This window comes from Salvelinus fontinalis, chromosome 21 (assembly GCF_029448725.1).
Source record: "Salvelinus fontinalis isolate EN_2023a chromosome 21, ASM2944872v1, whole genome shotgun sequence".
NCBI lineage: Eukaryota > Metazoa > Chordata > Actinopteri > Salmoniformes > Salmonidae > Salvelinus > Salvelinus fontinalis.
Window position 1 is genome coordinate 36,371,788 of NC_074685.1, and position 16,566 is coordinate 36,388,353.

At 41.1% G+C, this 16,566-nt stretch overlaps 1 protein-coding gene across 3 annotated transcripts in view; it reads right to left on the reverse strand.

Annotated features, from left to right (window-relative positions):
- The window catches only part of LOC129818807 (contactin-associated protein-like 4), a 224,462-nt gene that overhangs the window by 95,635 nt on the left and 112,261 nt on the right, over positions 1-16,566 (reverse strand). For all 3 annotated transcript variants that reach the window (XM_055875058.1, XM_055875057.1, XM_055875059.1), the window contains 5 exons: positions 12,055-12,236; positions 10,731-10,871; positions 6,097-6,397; positions 5,725-5,874; positions 4,613-4,784 (listed from right to left, as the gene is read on the reverse strand). In XM_055875058.1, the coding sequence (XP_055731033.1) occupies positions 4,613-4,784; positions 5,725-5,874; positions 6,097-6,397; positions 10,731-10,871; positions 12,055-12,236 (946 nt within the window). The remainder of the gene's footprint in view (positions 1-4,612; positions 4,785-5,724; positions 5,875-6,096; positions 6,398-10,730; positions 10,872-12,054; positions 12,237-16,566) is intronic.

Sequence of the window (16,566 nt, forward strand, 5' to 3'; positions counted from 1 at the left end):
TGTGTGAACACCTGCTCGTCAAACATCTCATTCCAAAATCATGGGCATTAATATTGAGTTGGTCTCCCCCTTCGCTGCTATAACAGCCTCCACTCTTCTGGGAAGGCTTTCCACTAAATGTAAGAACATTGCTGCGGGGACATGCTTGCATTCAGCCACAAGAGCATAAGTTAGGCCGAGCACTGATGTTGGGCGATTAGGCCTGACTTGCAGTCGGCGTTCCAATTCATCCCAAAGGTGTTCGATGGGGTTGAGGTCAGGGCTCTGTGCAGGCCAGTCAAGTACACCAATCTCGACAAACCATTTCTGTATGGGCCTCTCTTTGTAAACAGGGGCATTGTCATGCTGAAACAGGAAACTATTGCCACAAAGTTGGAAGCACAGAGTCATCTAAAATGTAATTTTATGCTGTAGCGTTAAGATTTCCCTTCACTGGAATTAAGGGGCCTAGCCTGAACCATGAAAAACAGCCCCAGACCAGTATTCTTCCTCCACCAAACTGTACAGTTGGCACTATGCATTGGGGCAGGTAGCGCTCTCCTAATATCCGCAAACCCAGATTCGTCCGTCGGATTGCCAGGTGGTGAAGCGTGATTCATCACTCCAGAGAAGGCTTTTCCACTGCTCCAGATTACAATGGTGGTGAGCTTTACACCACTCGGTGGTGAGCTTTACACCACTCGGTGGTAGCGTTCTGTGAGCTTGTGTGGCACCACTTCGCAGCTGAGCGGTTGTTGCTCCCAGACATTTCCACTTCACAATAACAGCACTTACAGTTGACTGGGGAAACTCTTGCAGAGAAGAAATTTAACAAACTGACTCGTTGGAAAGGAGGCATCCTATGACGGTGCCATGTTGAAAGTCACTGAGCTCTTCAGTAAGGCCATTCTACTGCCATTGTCTGTCTGTGGAGATTGCAAGGCTTTGTGCTCGATTTTATACACTTGTCAGCAACGGGTGTGGCTGAAATAACCGAGTCCAATCATTTGAAGGGCTGTCAGTGATTTCAGAAAGTATTCAAACCCGTTACGTTACAGCGCTAAATGTTTTTCCACATCAATCTACACACAATACCTCATAATGACAAATCAAAAATGTGTTTTTAGAAATTTTTACAAATCTATTTAAAAAAACCCTGATATATTACATTGACATAAGTATTCAGACCCTTTGCTATGAGACTCGAAATTGAGCTCAGGTGCATCATGTTTCCATTGATCATCCTTGAGATGTTTTTACAACTTGATTGGAGTCCACCTGTGGTAAATTCAACTGATTGGATATGATTTGGAAAGGCACACACCTGTCTATATAAGGTCCCACAGTTTACAGTGCACGTCAGAGGAAAAACCAAGCCATGAGGTCGAAGGAGATGTTTTAAGAGCTCCGAGACAGGATTATGTTGAGGCACAGATCTGGGGAAGGGTACCAAAAGATTTCTGCAGCATGGAAGGTCTCCAAGAACACAGTGGCCGCCATCATTCTTTAATGGAAGAAGTTTGGAACCACCAAGACTCTTCCTAGAGCTGGCCGCCCGGCCACACTGAGCAATCGGGAGAAAAGGACCTTAGTAAGGGACATGACCAAGAACCCGACGGTCACTCTGACAGAGCTCCAAAGTTCGTCTGTGGAGATGGGAGAACCTTCCAGAAGGACAACCATCTCTGCAGCACTCCACCAATCAGGCCTTTATGGTAGAGTGGTCAGATGGAAGCCTCTTGGAGTTTACCAAATGGCACCTAAAGGATTCTCAGACATGAGAAATAAGATTATCTGGGCGGGTTGAAACCAAGAATGAGCTCTTTGGCCTGAATGCCAAGCGTGAGGTCTGGAGGAAACCTGGCACACAGCCAAGACAACGCATGAGTGGCTTCGGGACACGTCTCTGAATGTCATTGAGTGGCCCGGACTTGAACCCGATCTAACATCTCTGGAGAGACCTGAAAATAGCTGTGCAGTGATGTTCCCCATCCAACCTGGGAGAGCTTGAGAGGATCTGCAGAGAAGAATGGGAGAAACTCCCCAAATACAGGTGTGCCAAGCTGTATCCAAGAAGACTCGAGGCTGTAATCGCTGACAAAGGTGCTTCAACAAAGTACTGAGTAAAGGGTCTGATTACCTATGTAAATGCAATATTTTTTATAAATTTACTGACATTTCTAAAAACCTGTTTTTGCTTTGTCATTATGGGGTATTGTGTGTAGATTGATGAGGGGAAAAAATGGTTTAATACATTTTAGAATAAGGTTGTAACATAACAACATGTGGAAGAAGTCAAGGGGTCTGAATACTTTCAGAAAACACTGTATATTTGGTTATGTGATCTTCCAAGACATTGATTCAGCTTTGATCTAACTTTAGCAAACAAGCACCATTGTGAGAAGTGGCAGAGCGAAGCTCCGGTGCGCTCAGGTAACTCTACACACCTGCAGTCTGCTGCCCTGAATGAGTAACACCTAATCTACTCTTTTGCCTTGCGCAAAATTTCGTGGCGCAGAAACGAGAGATCACATATGTGAGGTTGTTTTATGAAAATCTCGGAATATCTGGTTGGGTATGCAGTACGTGAGCAACTGCTGCCCCTCATGAGGAGTTGTGATTTGTTGTGGGCCCTACCCCTATCAAAGTTGCCCATCCCTGGCCTATGACATTGGCCTACATCTCGTCTTGCGTTGCGCAGAATATCAGATCTCAACTGTTTAACATCACCAGTAGGCTAGGCTACCACATCCCTGTAATATACTGTATATCGTTTTATAAGAGAGTATTGTGCCTAGGCAACTGAAATAATCGTAATTTACTCCATTTTAAATTCAGGCTGTAACACAACAAAATGTGGAAAAATTCAAGGGGTGTGAAAACTTTCTGAATGCACTTGACATTCCTTAAAAAGTGCCCACCCTCCCACAAACACGCACACACATTGGGCCAATCAGAGTAATTTTGTAAATGCCAGATCTCTATGGCAAGATACATCATTCCCCCAAGTTTTCGTGGAGACAGGTCCACAGTCCCTTCCCTGATTTCATTGTGGGGGACAATGAAATAATAGGATACATTTACAAACGTGCAGATATTCAATTAAAATCAGTGAAGCAGGAGATATTTCTCTCTCTCTCTCTCTCTGATGACTATGTACAAGCAGTACAGACAGACTTAGCTAAAACTCTGTGCGGTGTGTGAGTGTATGTATGGCCACAAGGAGAGTAGATAATTGTCCCATTAATTGTTTTCCTATTTGGGCGTGGAGGAAGCCGACAGTGATCCATTAGCTCTGCTCTTTGGTGGCTCTGACTCGCTGTCTCTTTCATATCAAATGCGATCTGGAATAGATGGTGGATAACGGGAAGAACTACGGCAAAGATGAAGATAACAATGTCTGCATCCCAAATGGCACTCACCCTATTCCCTATATAGTGGCCAGGCCAGGGCCTATGGTCAAAAGTAGTGCACTATATAGGGAAAAGGGTGCCATTTGGGATGCACTCAATAACAATCCTGACAGATGGTGATAGTGGAGGGGTGATTGCAGTGATGGTGATGACTTGTAATGATGGTGGTGATGATAAGAATGATAATGGGGGATAAAAAGGATGATGACTTCGATGATGATGACTTTGATGATAATGGCCGTAACGGCAATGACAATATCAGAGGAAGGCGATGGGAGGTACTGACTAAACGGATAGCAATGTAAAGCCAAGGAAAGACAAGAGAAGAGACGGGAATAAGAAACAAACCAATCTCTCTAAACTAAACTACAGCATAAAGTTGACAGGGCAGCCGAAGCGATGACATAATTGTAACAAATCGTATTCTGCAGGGAACATAACAGTGCTTATTTCCAAACTATGTTTCCATAGTTTGTCTATATTTCCATTTTTCCATATTTCATATGGGACCCATCTTGTAACTTCTGCTGATTCCTCATCTGTGTGACACAACCTGGTGGTGTAATCTCTCCCGTTCACTTTCCACTGTTGTATTGTAAATAAATTGTATTGTCAAAATAGCACATCTCATCTCAAAAAAGGTTCCACTTCATATAAAGTTAGGTGAGAAAACAATCAAGAGAAGCAGAGGGGAAGATCTTAGGATTTAATAAGTAAGCGCTCGAGTGACAAGCAAACAATGCACGCGGAGTTCTCTGTCTAGCAAAACCAAACCTGTAACCTAATCACTTTATTGAAGAAAAACAATCTTAAAATCAACACAGAACTACATCTAGCACATAGAGTATCTACAAAATGTACACACTCACAAAGTTGAATCAGGAGCTTTCATAATACGATAAGTTCATCCAATAGTCCACACGCTGAGTTTGTCAGTGTACCTTGTACGAGTTGTATCAGGCTAAGTTTGGGTGTATGTGTGTGAACCCAGGAAGATAAAGCATAGGTAAAAGTCTTTTTAAGGTTGCAAAAAGCCGATACTTTTCCCAAAATGCCGAAGGTTTTCCAGAATCCCGGTTAGAAGATTCCTGCAATCAGGAGCGAATAAACAGGAAATCTGTGAATCCTTCAACCAGAATTTCAGGAAAACCTCGACATTTTGGGAACGTCTTGAAACCCTAGTAACAATCTAATCAGGGAGTGGTTTTTGTTGTACTGACCTGTCGATGATTCCACACATGTCAATCTGCAGGTCGCTGTAGTTTCCTATCAGCATCTGTTGCACCTTGATCAGGTCCACAGCATTATTATCCACATGGATGTGTCTCATACAGCCTTGGAACACGTTGAAAGGGTTTCTGCACTCCTGGTTAGTCTTGCTATCCGGGCAACCTGTGTTAGACCAAACGATAGCCATCAATCAATAGCCATTCCCTAGTAGGACTTAAGTAGGCAATTAAGGGCATTACCCCATTATAAAGAATTGCGTAGATATGTGATATCTTATATGAATGTACATTGTTCATACAGTAGCGAAGCAGAGTATATTCATGATTGTCTAGAAAAAATACCATATAGTGCAACTCAAGCTCAAGGCCAAGTGTTGAACGCAGGAGATTTTCTAAGCATAAGTGTTATTCTGCCTGGTTTTGAGTGTGTTTACACCGTGGACACCGAGCTGGTGCTGCCTGCCTGCCTGGCTCTCTGGTTACACTGCTGGCTAAAGGTAATTAAATGGCATGACAAGCCTGCTGAAGAGCCTTTGCTGAGAGGAGAGGAGGCAAGGAGAGGGACAGAAAGAACAGCTCAGAAGCAGAACTGATTGAGAAATGAAGGGCGCTAAAGATGAGACGGAGGATGAGGAGCAGAAAGATGAGGGGAGGGGAGGCGAGAAGAGAGGAGGACAGAGAGACCAGCTCAGAAGCAGAACAGAGAGAACTGAGAAGAGCTAAAGAGATGGAAGAGGAGGATTAGGAGGAGGAGAGGAGAGAGGAGAGGGGGAAGGAGAGAGCAGCTCAGAAGGCAAACAGAGAAACACTGCTCTAAAGGAAGCTAAATTGGAGGAGGACAGATCCTGCAGTCTGGTTAAGAAGTTATATGCTTCTTTGCACTAAGCCCAGAGATCAAATGCTACTGGTCCAATTCAAATCTTGATACATTTATGCACCAACAGTAGTCAAGTTACACTTGCCTATCTAACTACAATTAGGATTAGTCCCTGGAAATCCAAGCAGTATTTACACTTAAGGCCCAGAGTTTTTCCTGGTCATGTGACACAGTCAGGAAAAACTTGGGGTCCAATGTCTGATGTAAGTGTGTTGCTCTCTCTTACCTCCAAAGAAGAGGTTGTTTCCTGATACCACAGGAAAAGATGGGCTGGCATGAGCCGTGGAGCTTTCCTCTTTATCCACAGTGATGGTCAGACGACCTCTTCTTGCAGTCAGGTCTACTGAATGCCACTGGCCGTCGTTCAGACTAAACCCTATAGACAGAGCAGACACAACAACAATGGGTCAGAGTCAGCGTTTCACAACAGTAAGCTGCTCTCAGATAACTCGATATTCCGCATAACAAAGTCTTAGGGTTGTTTTACTTTTCCAGTGATTAGCTATCTCGGGTAATAAGACCGTGTTATTCTCTGAAATAAAAACAGCACATGGAACACAAACATAAAACAACAACCAGATGTTACTATTGATCTGACCTGTGACAACGTCCAGTAGGATCCTGCCAGCCTTGTGTATCTGCAGCCTGACTCTGGTCTCGCTCAGGTAGAGCCACAGGCTCCCCACCTGCTGCTGGAGGTCAAAGGTTAACAGAAGGCCCGCTCTGTTCCAGGTCCGGAACTGCAGGCTGATCGCCACACCAACCGCCACCAAGGCAACTCCGCCGCCACCGCCGTCTCTCTGCTGTAGAGCTGCACCCGGCAACTGGAGGAAACTCTGGGCGCCAGCGAACGTCACTGGGACGGAGACCGGCTCAGCACAAGTAAAGGTCACATTGCCCTGAAGAAGAAGAAAAAAAAAAACGATAATAATATCGAAATATGAAAAACATAAATATTAATTAGACCTCAGCGAGAAGGTGAAATAAAGCTAAGGGGCATCTGACCTGAGTATATCGGGAATTGCAATAGAAGAGATCTAGCTAATCAGCTACATTTCCTCAAGGAGAACATTCATAATACATATTATCATAATGACAGTCCTCAAACTTATAGTGACATGGTCTCAGGACATTAGCAGAGCAAACGAAGAGGACTGGTGTCAAAAGCTAAACTGGCTGAGCCATACTGAGCGCTGCGCTCAATCATTGTTTTGCTTCAGTTAAAACAACGTTGAGCACAGCGTTCAGTTATGATTTAAACAGGTTAGTCAAATGCACATTTCTGAAGTAACGACTGCAGGCTGTCTGCGTGTCTGAGAGTACGGTTTGGACATCTAGTATGTTGGCCATTATTGTTGGATACTGGTAGAAAGGAAGGTTTCATGGTCCCTTGCTGAGGCAGCAAAAGTGATGTATTACAGTACTGTCTAGCCCAAAGGGATATCAGGGAGGTATCTTTATAGCAGTTTGGCTTTGCTGTTCAGTAACTCCAAGAGGGAAACAGTAGCAGTCAAAGTGATATACAGCAACACATAAAGCGCTTACAGTGTGCTACAGTAGTGAACAGAAACTTCAGGCCCAGAAAAATGACAAAGAAAATGTTATGTTCTTAAAGTATAATCCTTTGGCTGGCTGTTTTTCTTTAGTTTTTTATGAAATCATTTCCCTCATTAACGTCCTTATTACATTTAAACACGTGGTAATGTCTCATCTCTGGCTACTGATCATCTCTTTTTTAGTTTGAGGGTGTTTATTCATTTCGATGCAAAACCTAAAACTCTTTTCCACATGGATTATTTCTCATTTCTCCCTACTTCATGTTGGAGTGGTTAAGGTAATCATTTACAAGATGGAAATGTGTTCAGGAGAGAGCTAAATACCATCTAGAGGGATTTAGCTCCACAAAAGAAGACGCTCTGCTCCTTTCTCATCGTGGATTTGTTGAATTAATTAATGGACCAATCAATATGAAAATAACCAATTTCTGTATTGAGTAGGGTCATAGCATTAGGGTCATAGTAGGGTCATAGCATTAGGGTCATAGTAGGGTCATAGCATTTTAGATGACGGTATTTGGCTAGCAAATGAACAAGGTCACCGTAATAACTGTATGAATAGCATTTTTTATGTTTATTTACTTTATTTTTACTCCACAATTGAGAAACAGATGTACTATCTCGTTTAAGAAAATGGTTTGGACACATACTCATTCATGGTTTTTTATTTATTTATTTTTTTACTATTTTCTAGATTGTAGAATAATAGTGAAGACATCAAAACTATTAAATAACATATGGAATCATGTAGTAACCAAAAAAGTGTTAAACAAATCAAAATATATGTTATATTTGAGATTCTTCAAAGTAGCCATCCTTTGCCTTGAGGACAGCTTTGCACCGTTGTGGAAGAACTTGACTGGCCTGCGCAGAGCCCTGACCTCAACACTCTTGGCATTCTCTACTTTTTCAGCTCCATCTTCGACTCTGCTGGTGATCTTTCTAAAATTATAGAAAACAGTAAATGAACTGAAGTTTACAAATTCATCTTCTTCCCTGCATAAGCAAGTTCTGTCTTACTCTGGTATCATAACTGAGAAGAATGGGATAAGTGAGGCTATTAATCATCATTTTATTTCGGCAGGCTTTTTATTTAAGAGAAAAGAGTGGTTTAATTGACCCTGGTCAGTCAATCAGCCTCTAGCTGACTCAACAGTTAACCCATCAACTTCTAGTTAATCTTTATTTTAATTTCAACAACTTACTACAGTGATGTGTTAGATGCCTTGCTTAAGAGTGACGTAAAAAAAAAAATCCACTGGGGCTGATATGTTTGATCCATTTTTGCTGCAGCTCTCTGCCCCCCTGATTGCTGAATCATTAACCCATATTTTTTACCTGAAGAATATATCTGGTACTAAATAATTATTGGCCTATTTCTAAACATTATTAGAATCCTTGTTTAATTCTCAGCTAAGAACTTTCTTATCTTTGAAATCTATTCTAAATGAATATCAGTCGGGTTTTAGACCAGGTCATAGCACTATCTCTGCTGCATCCCTAGTTACAAATTATGTGTTTAACTGTCTGGATAAAAGGCAACATTTTGCCCTATTCATTGACCTGTCAAAGGCCTTTCGATACTGTTGATACTGTCACTGCTAATTCAGAGGCTTTCCTCAATTGGCCTAGATCAGCCTGCACATAACTGGTTTAAAAATGACTTGACAGAAGGAACTCAGTGTATATCTACTGAAGGTGTTAAATCAGGTTTCCTGGATATTATGAAAGGTGTCCCGCAGGGATCAATTCTGGGTCCTGTAGTTCTTAATGTTTACATTAACAATATCGACTTGTCTCTAAAAAATTGTAACCTGCATTGTATGCCGATGATACTGTTTTGTATGCTATTTCCCCCACGGTTGACTAGGCTCTATCTGAACTACAGTCTGCCTTCATTGTATTACAGAAAAACGTTATTGACCTGAAATTAGTACTGAATGCCAGTAAAACGAAGTATATGTTATTCTCTAGAGCACATAAAAATAAGTCCGATGATTTAAGCATATGTAGTTTGGATGGTGTACATATTGATCGTGTCCCTGCTTACAAATATCTGAGCGTCTGGATAGATGAAAAGCTGTCTTTAAAAAGCATATTGATGACTTAGTTAAGAAGCTGAGAATTAAAATGGGCTTCTATAGAAATCGTGTTAAATAGTCGAAAGCAGATTATTCAGTCGATGGTCCTAGACTACGGCGACATCATCTATATGAACGCAGCTGCCACGTCATTAAAGCCGTTAGATGCTGTTTATCACAGCGCACTGCGCTTTATTACGAGCAACAATTTTAGAATTCTATATCATCATGGAATTCTATATCAGAAAAGCCCTCTTTGATGTCACATAGGTTGATACACTATAATTTTTAATAATGCCCTTTTACAAATAGTCCCATAATATCATTACTAAACTTCAGACATACCACACCAGTCTCATGGATGGCTAACTCTGGAAATTACTTTTGTCTCTACTGAGTTAGGTAAATCAGCTTTTTGTTTTTTTCCACCTTATTTGTGGAACAATCTTCAAACTGTTGTTAAATTTGATGTTCTGGTGCCTCTAGGGCAATTCAGAACGCTGATTAAGGACCTTATTATGGATGAATGTGTTTGTGTTTTCTACCTGCTTTCATTTTGATGTGTTTAATTTCGGTCATTTATGTAATTAAAGGTTAAATAAAATGTAAGTATTCTAACTCCTAATTCAATGCATTAGTTAACATCATTTGAAAAAACATTCTACATGACCATGGAAATTATTGCATCACAAATCGAGGCATCCATTGCGAGTGTACCCATGAGTTTACCAGTCAAATTGTCATGGTTAGAGGTATCAAGCCAATTTTAATCATTCTATTTCTGTGCGCTACTGCATTGTGGGAGAAATCAAAGACTTGTTTGCTTGTTTCAGAAAGTAAGTAACAAAGTTCTTCATGTTAAGAGTCCAGAAATAGACTTAACCGCAAAAATGCCCGACTGTCCCGTCTTCAGTCAGCTGTTCGTTTTTTTGGGAGGTGCCAGCCCTAGTATTGACTACAACAGCTGTCCAGTATATACACAATTCTTCGTCAGGTTAAAGCAGGGTGGAAGCACCATCCAAACCTCATAAATAGTTGAGGATGTTTGTTATTTTCCAAGGCAACTCCAAAAAATACAGCTCAACATACACATCATCACACAGAAACTGACCTGGGTTCAAATATCCCTTCTTTTTTAGATACATTTTGCAGTTTTGGACTATTCCACTTGTTCCATTGTCACAGCCAGTCAAGCTCAATCAAGGTCAACTACTGTATTTGAAAGAAAACAAATACTACTTGAAACCAGGTCAGAGGATACGCACAGTACAAACCATCCAAAGTTCCCCAGGGTCATATTCTCTAAACACCAAACAGATGAAAACTGATTTTAAACGGGAAGGGACTACCTGAACTAGTGCACACCTGAAAACCTTTTCCGATGTGCACTATACCAAAACCTCCAACAGCACACATTTTTGTTGTAGCCCCAGACAAACTCACCTGCTACAACTCAATGAGAGCTTGATGATTAGTTGACAAATTGAATCAGCTGTGCTTGTCCGGGGCTATAACAAAAATGTGTGCTGTTGGGGGTCCTGGAGGACTGGAGTTGGGAAACACTGCACTATACGACCAAGGCTGAGGTAACATACCGTGATGGAGACCTCCTGGTGCTGCTTGGCCAGATCATTCACGTTCACCTCATTCCAGAGAAGGTTCTCAAGACACCCATGGAAGTTCCTCCGGGACAGAACCTTCTGTGTTCCATGGCACTGGACGGCGCCAAAGGTTATCTTGTGAAAGAACATCCAGCCAATGTTAACATTCTGAAATGTTCTTACCTACATTATCATGACACGTGACTATGACATAGTAACATGTTTGAACTAGTGGTGATAGAATAGGATTGGAAGTGGTTCATCAATGACCTATATTTAGGAAGTAATAAAAGGCCAAGTAAAGTAAGTCACTATCACCTTAAAGTAAACTAAGTAATTATCACATTAAAGTAAAGGGAAGTAATTATCACATTTTGTGTCTTCAGGTAGGGTCAACAATGGCACTGTACACATAACTGTCTCAGTAGGTCTTACGTAGACTATGACCAGAAGTGAATTGTGTTTCAATTTCAATAGAAAATGATTTCCAACACCCATTTACTAAAAACAGTCTAGAAATATTGTATGGAGGTCGGGTTATCCTTTTACTGAAATGGGCAAAATCAAGGGCACGCAGAGTGTTTCTTTTTAGTCTTAAACAAATCTACTTTGAAACCAAAAAATACACCTCACACACATGGTTATGGGCTTAAAGAAAGAAGACACCTGCACCATGTCAGATAGAGTTGAAATGTATTCAACCTTGAGTTTGAATCCCAATATTACACTTCATATACATCACAGAGGACAAATATAACCAAACCGTTTGACATAGAAATAGGGGATTTTGGGCGTAAAGATAAAATAAAATGTATTAATGAAATTATGAAAAATGTTAACATTCCTCCCATGAGGCCACTTGAGGGCAATTTGGTAATTTGACTGTTATTGATTAGAATATTATTTTCTACGGCCTTGGATGAATCACTCTTGTAGGGAATTCAGTGGCTATTAGACATCCGTTATAGAAAGCTATAACTCTATTACTAAAACATATAGGGTTTATTGTTTGTGTGTGTGTGTGTGTGTGTCTCCTGTGTATGTACGTTGTACAGTATCTGTGAACACATCTGTTAGAGACAAATGGAGCATGCTATTTGGGAGAGCATGAGAGAATGCAGGAATGGTTGTGTGTGTGTGTGTGTGTGTGTGTGTGTGTGTGTGTGTGTGTGTGTGTGTGTGTGTGTGTGTGTGTGTGTGTGTGTGTGTGTGTGTGTGTGTGTGTGTGTGTGTGTGTGTGTGTGTGTGTGTGTGTGTGTGTGTGTGTGTGTCTATGTATCTGTGGAATGATTTGAGGAAGAGGTCACATACAACACACCTCGTTTATCTCAAAAGGACTGAGTTCTGCAGGGACCTGGATCTGCTGAGTGCTTTTATCCACAGTGAAGTTGACATGGCCTCTAACGCGCTCGATGGCTACATGGTGCCAGTGCAGGTCATCTAGAAGACTACCCAGTGACACGACCGTGTGGCTCTCAGGACCAGGAGAGGCACTTTTACCTAGAATACAACAGAGAGTAGAAGGGAAAGTGTTTTCCTTTCTAGGACAAGCAATGCTAGAAGAAGGAATGTTTCCAGCACTGGGGGCTGGTGAGGGGAGGATGGTTCATAGTTATGACTGGAATGGAACAAACAGAATGGTATCGTACACATGGAACTCATGTTTTTGATGTGTTTGATACCATTCCATTCCAGCTATTAATATGAGCTCGTCCTCCCAGGTAAAGTGCCACAAGCAACAACTGGTTTTCAGTGTTTAGGTCACCACATACTGAAATATTCAAGAGATACAAATAGCAGTAAGAGAGGCGCCAGTCAACCACTCAATCCATCAAGCAACATGACTTCCAAGCAGTCAACTGAAGTGAATCAGGGAAAAACAGTTGAATAGTGCAAAAGTCTTGAGGGCTCAGTGTTTTCAATGTTTCAAACTACAATAGATCGTTAATTGAACCTCAGACAGGAGATGCGTTTGCATCCCAAATGGCACCCTAGTCCCTACACAGGGCCCTGGTCAAAACAAGTGTACTACATAGGGAATAGGGTGCCATTTGAGAATCATACAGAGGCAACAACATCATTACCAGAGATTGCATGCTGCACGGACCTCAAGAAAATAGGAATGTGTGTCACTTTAACACATGAATTATGTAGATGTTATTTGTATGATGTCAGATTAGTTGAGAAGAGATGGGGATGGGGCACGATTAAGAGGTTTTGAGGGCGAGCCTCACAAACAAATAAATATCAGTTTATTGGTATTGATTAACTGAGCTGCACACTTATTCCGTCACCAAGGCAGTTTGGCCTATACCTAGGGTGCCTCCCAAATAGCCCTATTCACTATTTAGAGCACTACTTTTGACCAGGGCCAATAGAGCTCTGCTCAAAAGTAGTGCACTACTGTACATAGGGACTAGGGTGCTCTAAGGCCCACACCTGATCCCCATGAGCAGATGTGAGGGAGGAGTCTCGTGGCAGAGTTAGAGTCTTAAAAACACATTCTTTTGCTCTGGTGTCAAACTTGAACAACTCTCCTCGTGATCAATCTTTCCGAGGGTAAGATTGGACGAGGTCGTCGCTATCTCACAGTGTCAAGATCTAAGCACGGATGACTTTGTAATTAAGAGCAGTGTTGTTATAAACAGGACTTCCAAAACTCAGGATACATCCCAAATGGTACCCTATATAGTGCACTACTTTTGACCAAGACCCATTTGAGACACAACATAAACCATGCTGGTGAACATCTGCTCGGGTACAGTGATGTTAAAGAAGACATTTTGGGAATAGAAATAGAATAATAGATGACAACGAGCACACAGCAAGATACAACATCTTTATACATATTATATATTCTACACAAAGTCATTTGTTGAGACGGCCATCTGAAACCAGCCTTTTTATGTTCAGGTAAGTGCCAAAATAAAGGAGACATCAAGATACAGTGTCTTAATAGGGTGTTGGGCCCCCACAAGCCAGAAAAGCTTAAATGCACATTGGTGTAGATTCTACAAGTGTCTGGAACTCTATTGGGGGGATGAGAAATCATTTTTCGCAGAGAAATTCCAGAATTCATTTTGTTGATGGGAAAACGCTGCTCCAGAATGTCCCGTAAGGGTTAAATTGTTTTATTGGTTAACATCGTTTTCCTGCTCATCAAATCATTCGGGTACCCCTCGTGTCCTGTGGATGGGGGCATTGTCATCCTATGGGGGCATAGCCATGGTAGCCAAAATAATGGCCAAAATAATAACCCTAAGCATAATGGGATGTTAATTGCTTAATTAACTCAGGAACCACACCTGTGTGGAAGCACCTGCATTCAATATACTTTGTATCCCTCATTTATTCACGTGTTTCCATTATTTTATCAGTTACCTGTATATGTCTGCTGTTGACCAAGGAAATGCAGAGGTCTTATTTAAAGAGGCAACCATAAAAGCCATAACTCTCCGTTGATGGGGTAGCGAATACTTTGTGTCTAAAACATCTGGTTCATATAATGTCATTATATTTGCTGGAGAATAAACTGGAATACTCAGGGGGACAGCCTGAAAAGAGCATAATTTAATTTGTATTTATGCAATTATGTTACCGTCGTTTGCTGCAACTATAACTCAGATTACCAATTAGGGCAATAAATAATCATATCTACAGATGTAGGATCTTAATTTGATATTTTGTTGCTGAGAATGGTCCTGCAAAGCAGGAAATGCAAACTTGTGGTGTATTTGTGTTTCAAAAAGGCTTCTAAAGTTTGTAATTTCCACTTAGAAATGTCAGACTTGATTTGCCCTAACTAAAAATGTATCAACACCTACACAAATGTCCATTAATTGTAATCCACATAATAATTCAAATTTCCCGTTGCTGCATGATTATTTTCCTGCTGTAGCAAATTGGCTCAAATTCAGATGTAGGATCTTAATTTGAGACAGTTTGCTACAGCAGGAAAATAATCCTGCAGGTCTACATCAGAAACTGGTGGAAGGAGCTATAGGAGGAGGGGCTCCTCCCACCAGCCTCCTCTGGTCTACATGTATCATTGACAGAAAGGTTAAAGTCATTAAGAATGATGAGGGCAAGGCTTTTTGCCATATAATTGCTCTGACTTAGGTTTATAGACTGCCGGTCTCAAAATTACAACCAACTGATGGCAGCATTACCGCAAAAATGGAGGAGGCAAGTGGAAAGGGGAAAAATGTAAGGCACTTTTCTGTCGGCCCTGCATTAAATACCAAAATTGGCTATAGAAAATTGTGAAAAATAAAAAGTATACCAGTTTTATTTAAGGACCAAAAAATTGCCAGCTGCACCATACAGGTTGCAAAATAGTTTGGTGAATAGATTTTCGATGTACCACAAAACCACGCCGGATTCAAAACTTGAAGTCTACAAAATTCTTGCAACCAATAGAATATATGAAGGATACAACCATCGCAGCTCTGCAGAATCATTAGATCACTTGTTTTGGTACTTCCCATTTGTAACTTGTGTTAGTCGCAGGTTCAGGAATGGCTGAAAAACTGCAACATTTACTTGGAGCTAACTTTGCAAATGGCACTGCTGGGTGATTTGAAAAGTCAAAGTCAATCGATCAATAATATAATACTCTTAGCAAAAATATTGTCTCTAATTTACAATCAGTAGAAACTATGAGAATAGAAAGGCTCAGAACTCAAAACTGGATGGTCTTCAGAGATAGATGGGAGGTGTTGAGGGTATCTGAAGTCTGGGACTAAAAACAAACAAAATATAACTAATGTAAAATATCCTGTCTGTAAAATGTATAGAGTATGTATAAGCTGGATGTAGAAGCCTAAGAATTGTTTATCCATTCATTTACTCCAATTAGGGGAGGGGTGGTAGGGTTAGGGGAAAAATAATAAACTAAAATATATTTACAAAACATCATATGGGCGATACAGCAGATACTGAGCTAGGATTAGGGGAAAATAATTAGGTAAAATATATTTTAAATAATATATAGATTTACAAAAGCAAATATATTATCAAGGCACAAGGCGAGACCCAAATGCAGACACAGGAGGCAGATGGTTGGAGTCTTACAATGTTTATTAATCCAAAGGGGTAGGCAAGAGAATGGTCGTGGACAGGCAAAAGGTCAAAACCAGATCAGAGTCCAGGAGGTACAGTGTGGCAGACAGGCTCGTGGTCAAGGCAGGCAGAATGGTCAGGCAGGCGGGTACAATGTCGAGAAACAGGCAAGGGTCAAAACCGGGAGGACTAGAAAAAGGAGAATGCAAAAAGCAGGAGAATGGGGAAAACCGCTGGTTGACTTGGAAACATACAAGACGAACTGGCACAGAGAGACAGGAAACACAGGGATAAATACACTGGGGAAAAGAAGCAACACCTGGAGGGGGTGGAGACAATCACAAGGACAGGTGAAATGGATCAGGGCATGACATATATGGGGGATTGGAAATTATGCAGACAATTACATTGATATAATTTTTATAAATTTATTTTTTTTGTCGGATAAACACACACTAGACAACCTACCCGACCGCTCGGAGGCATCCACATGGTACTAAAGCACACAGTTGCCTAGTTTTGTATCACATTCCAATGATAAAACTGGGGGGGACAAACATGCAATTTCCGAATGTGGGAGGGGGACATGTCCCCCCATCCCCAGTGAAAGTTGCGCCCCTGTTCAGATGAACAAAATATGAGTTGGCCTACTATATGTTATCTGGCTATGCTCCATGCCATAGGATGTAGGATTGTTCATTTAGCTGACAAGATGCCATTATTTTATATTATATGATTTTATAGTAAGAAGATTAGAATTTAACTTAGC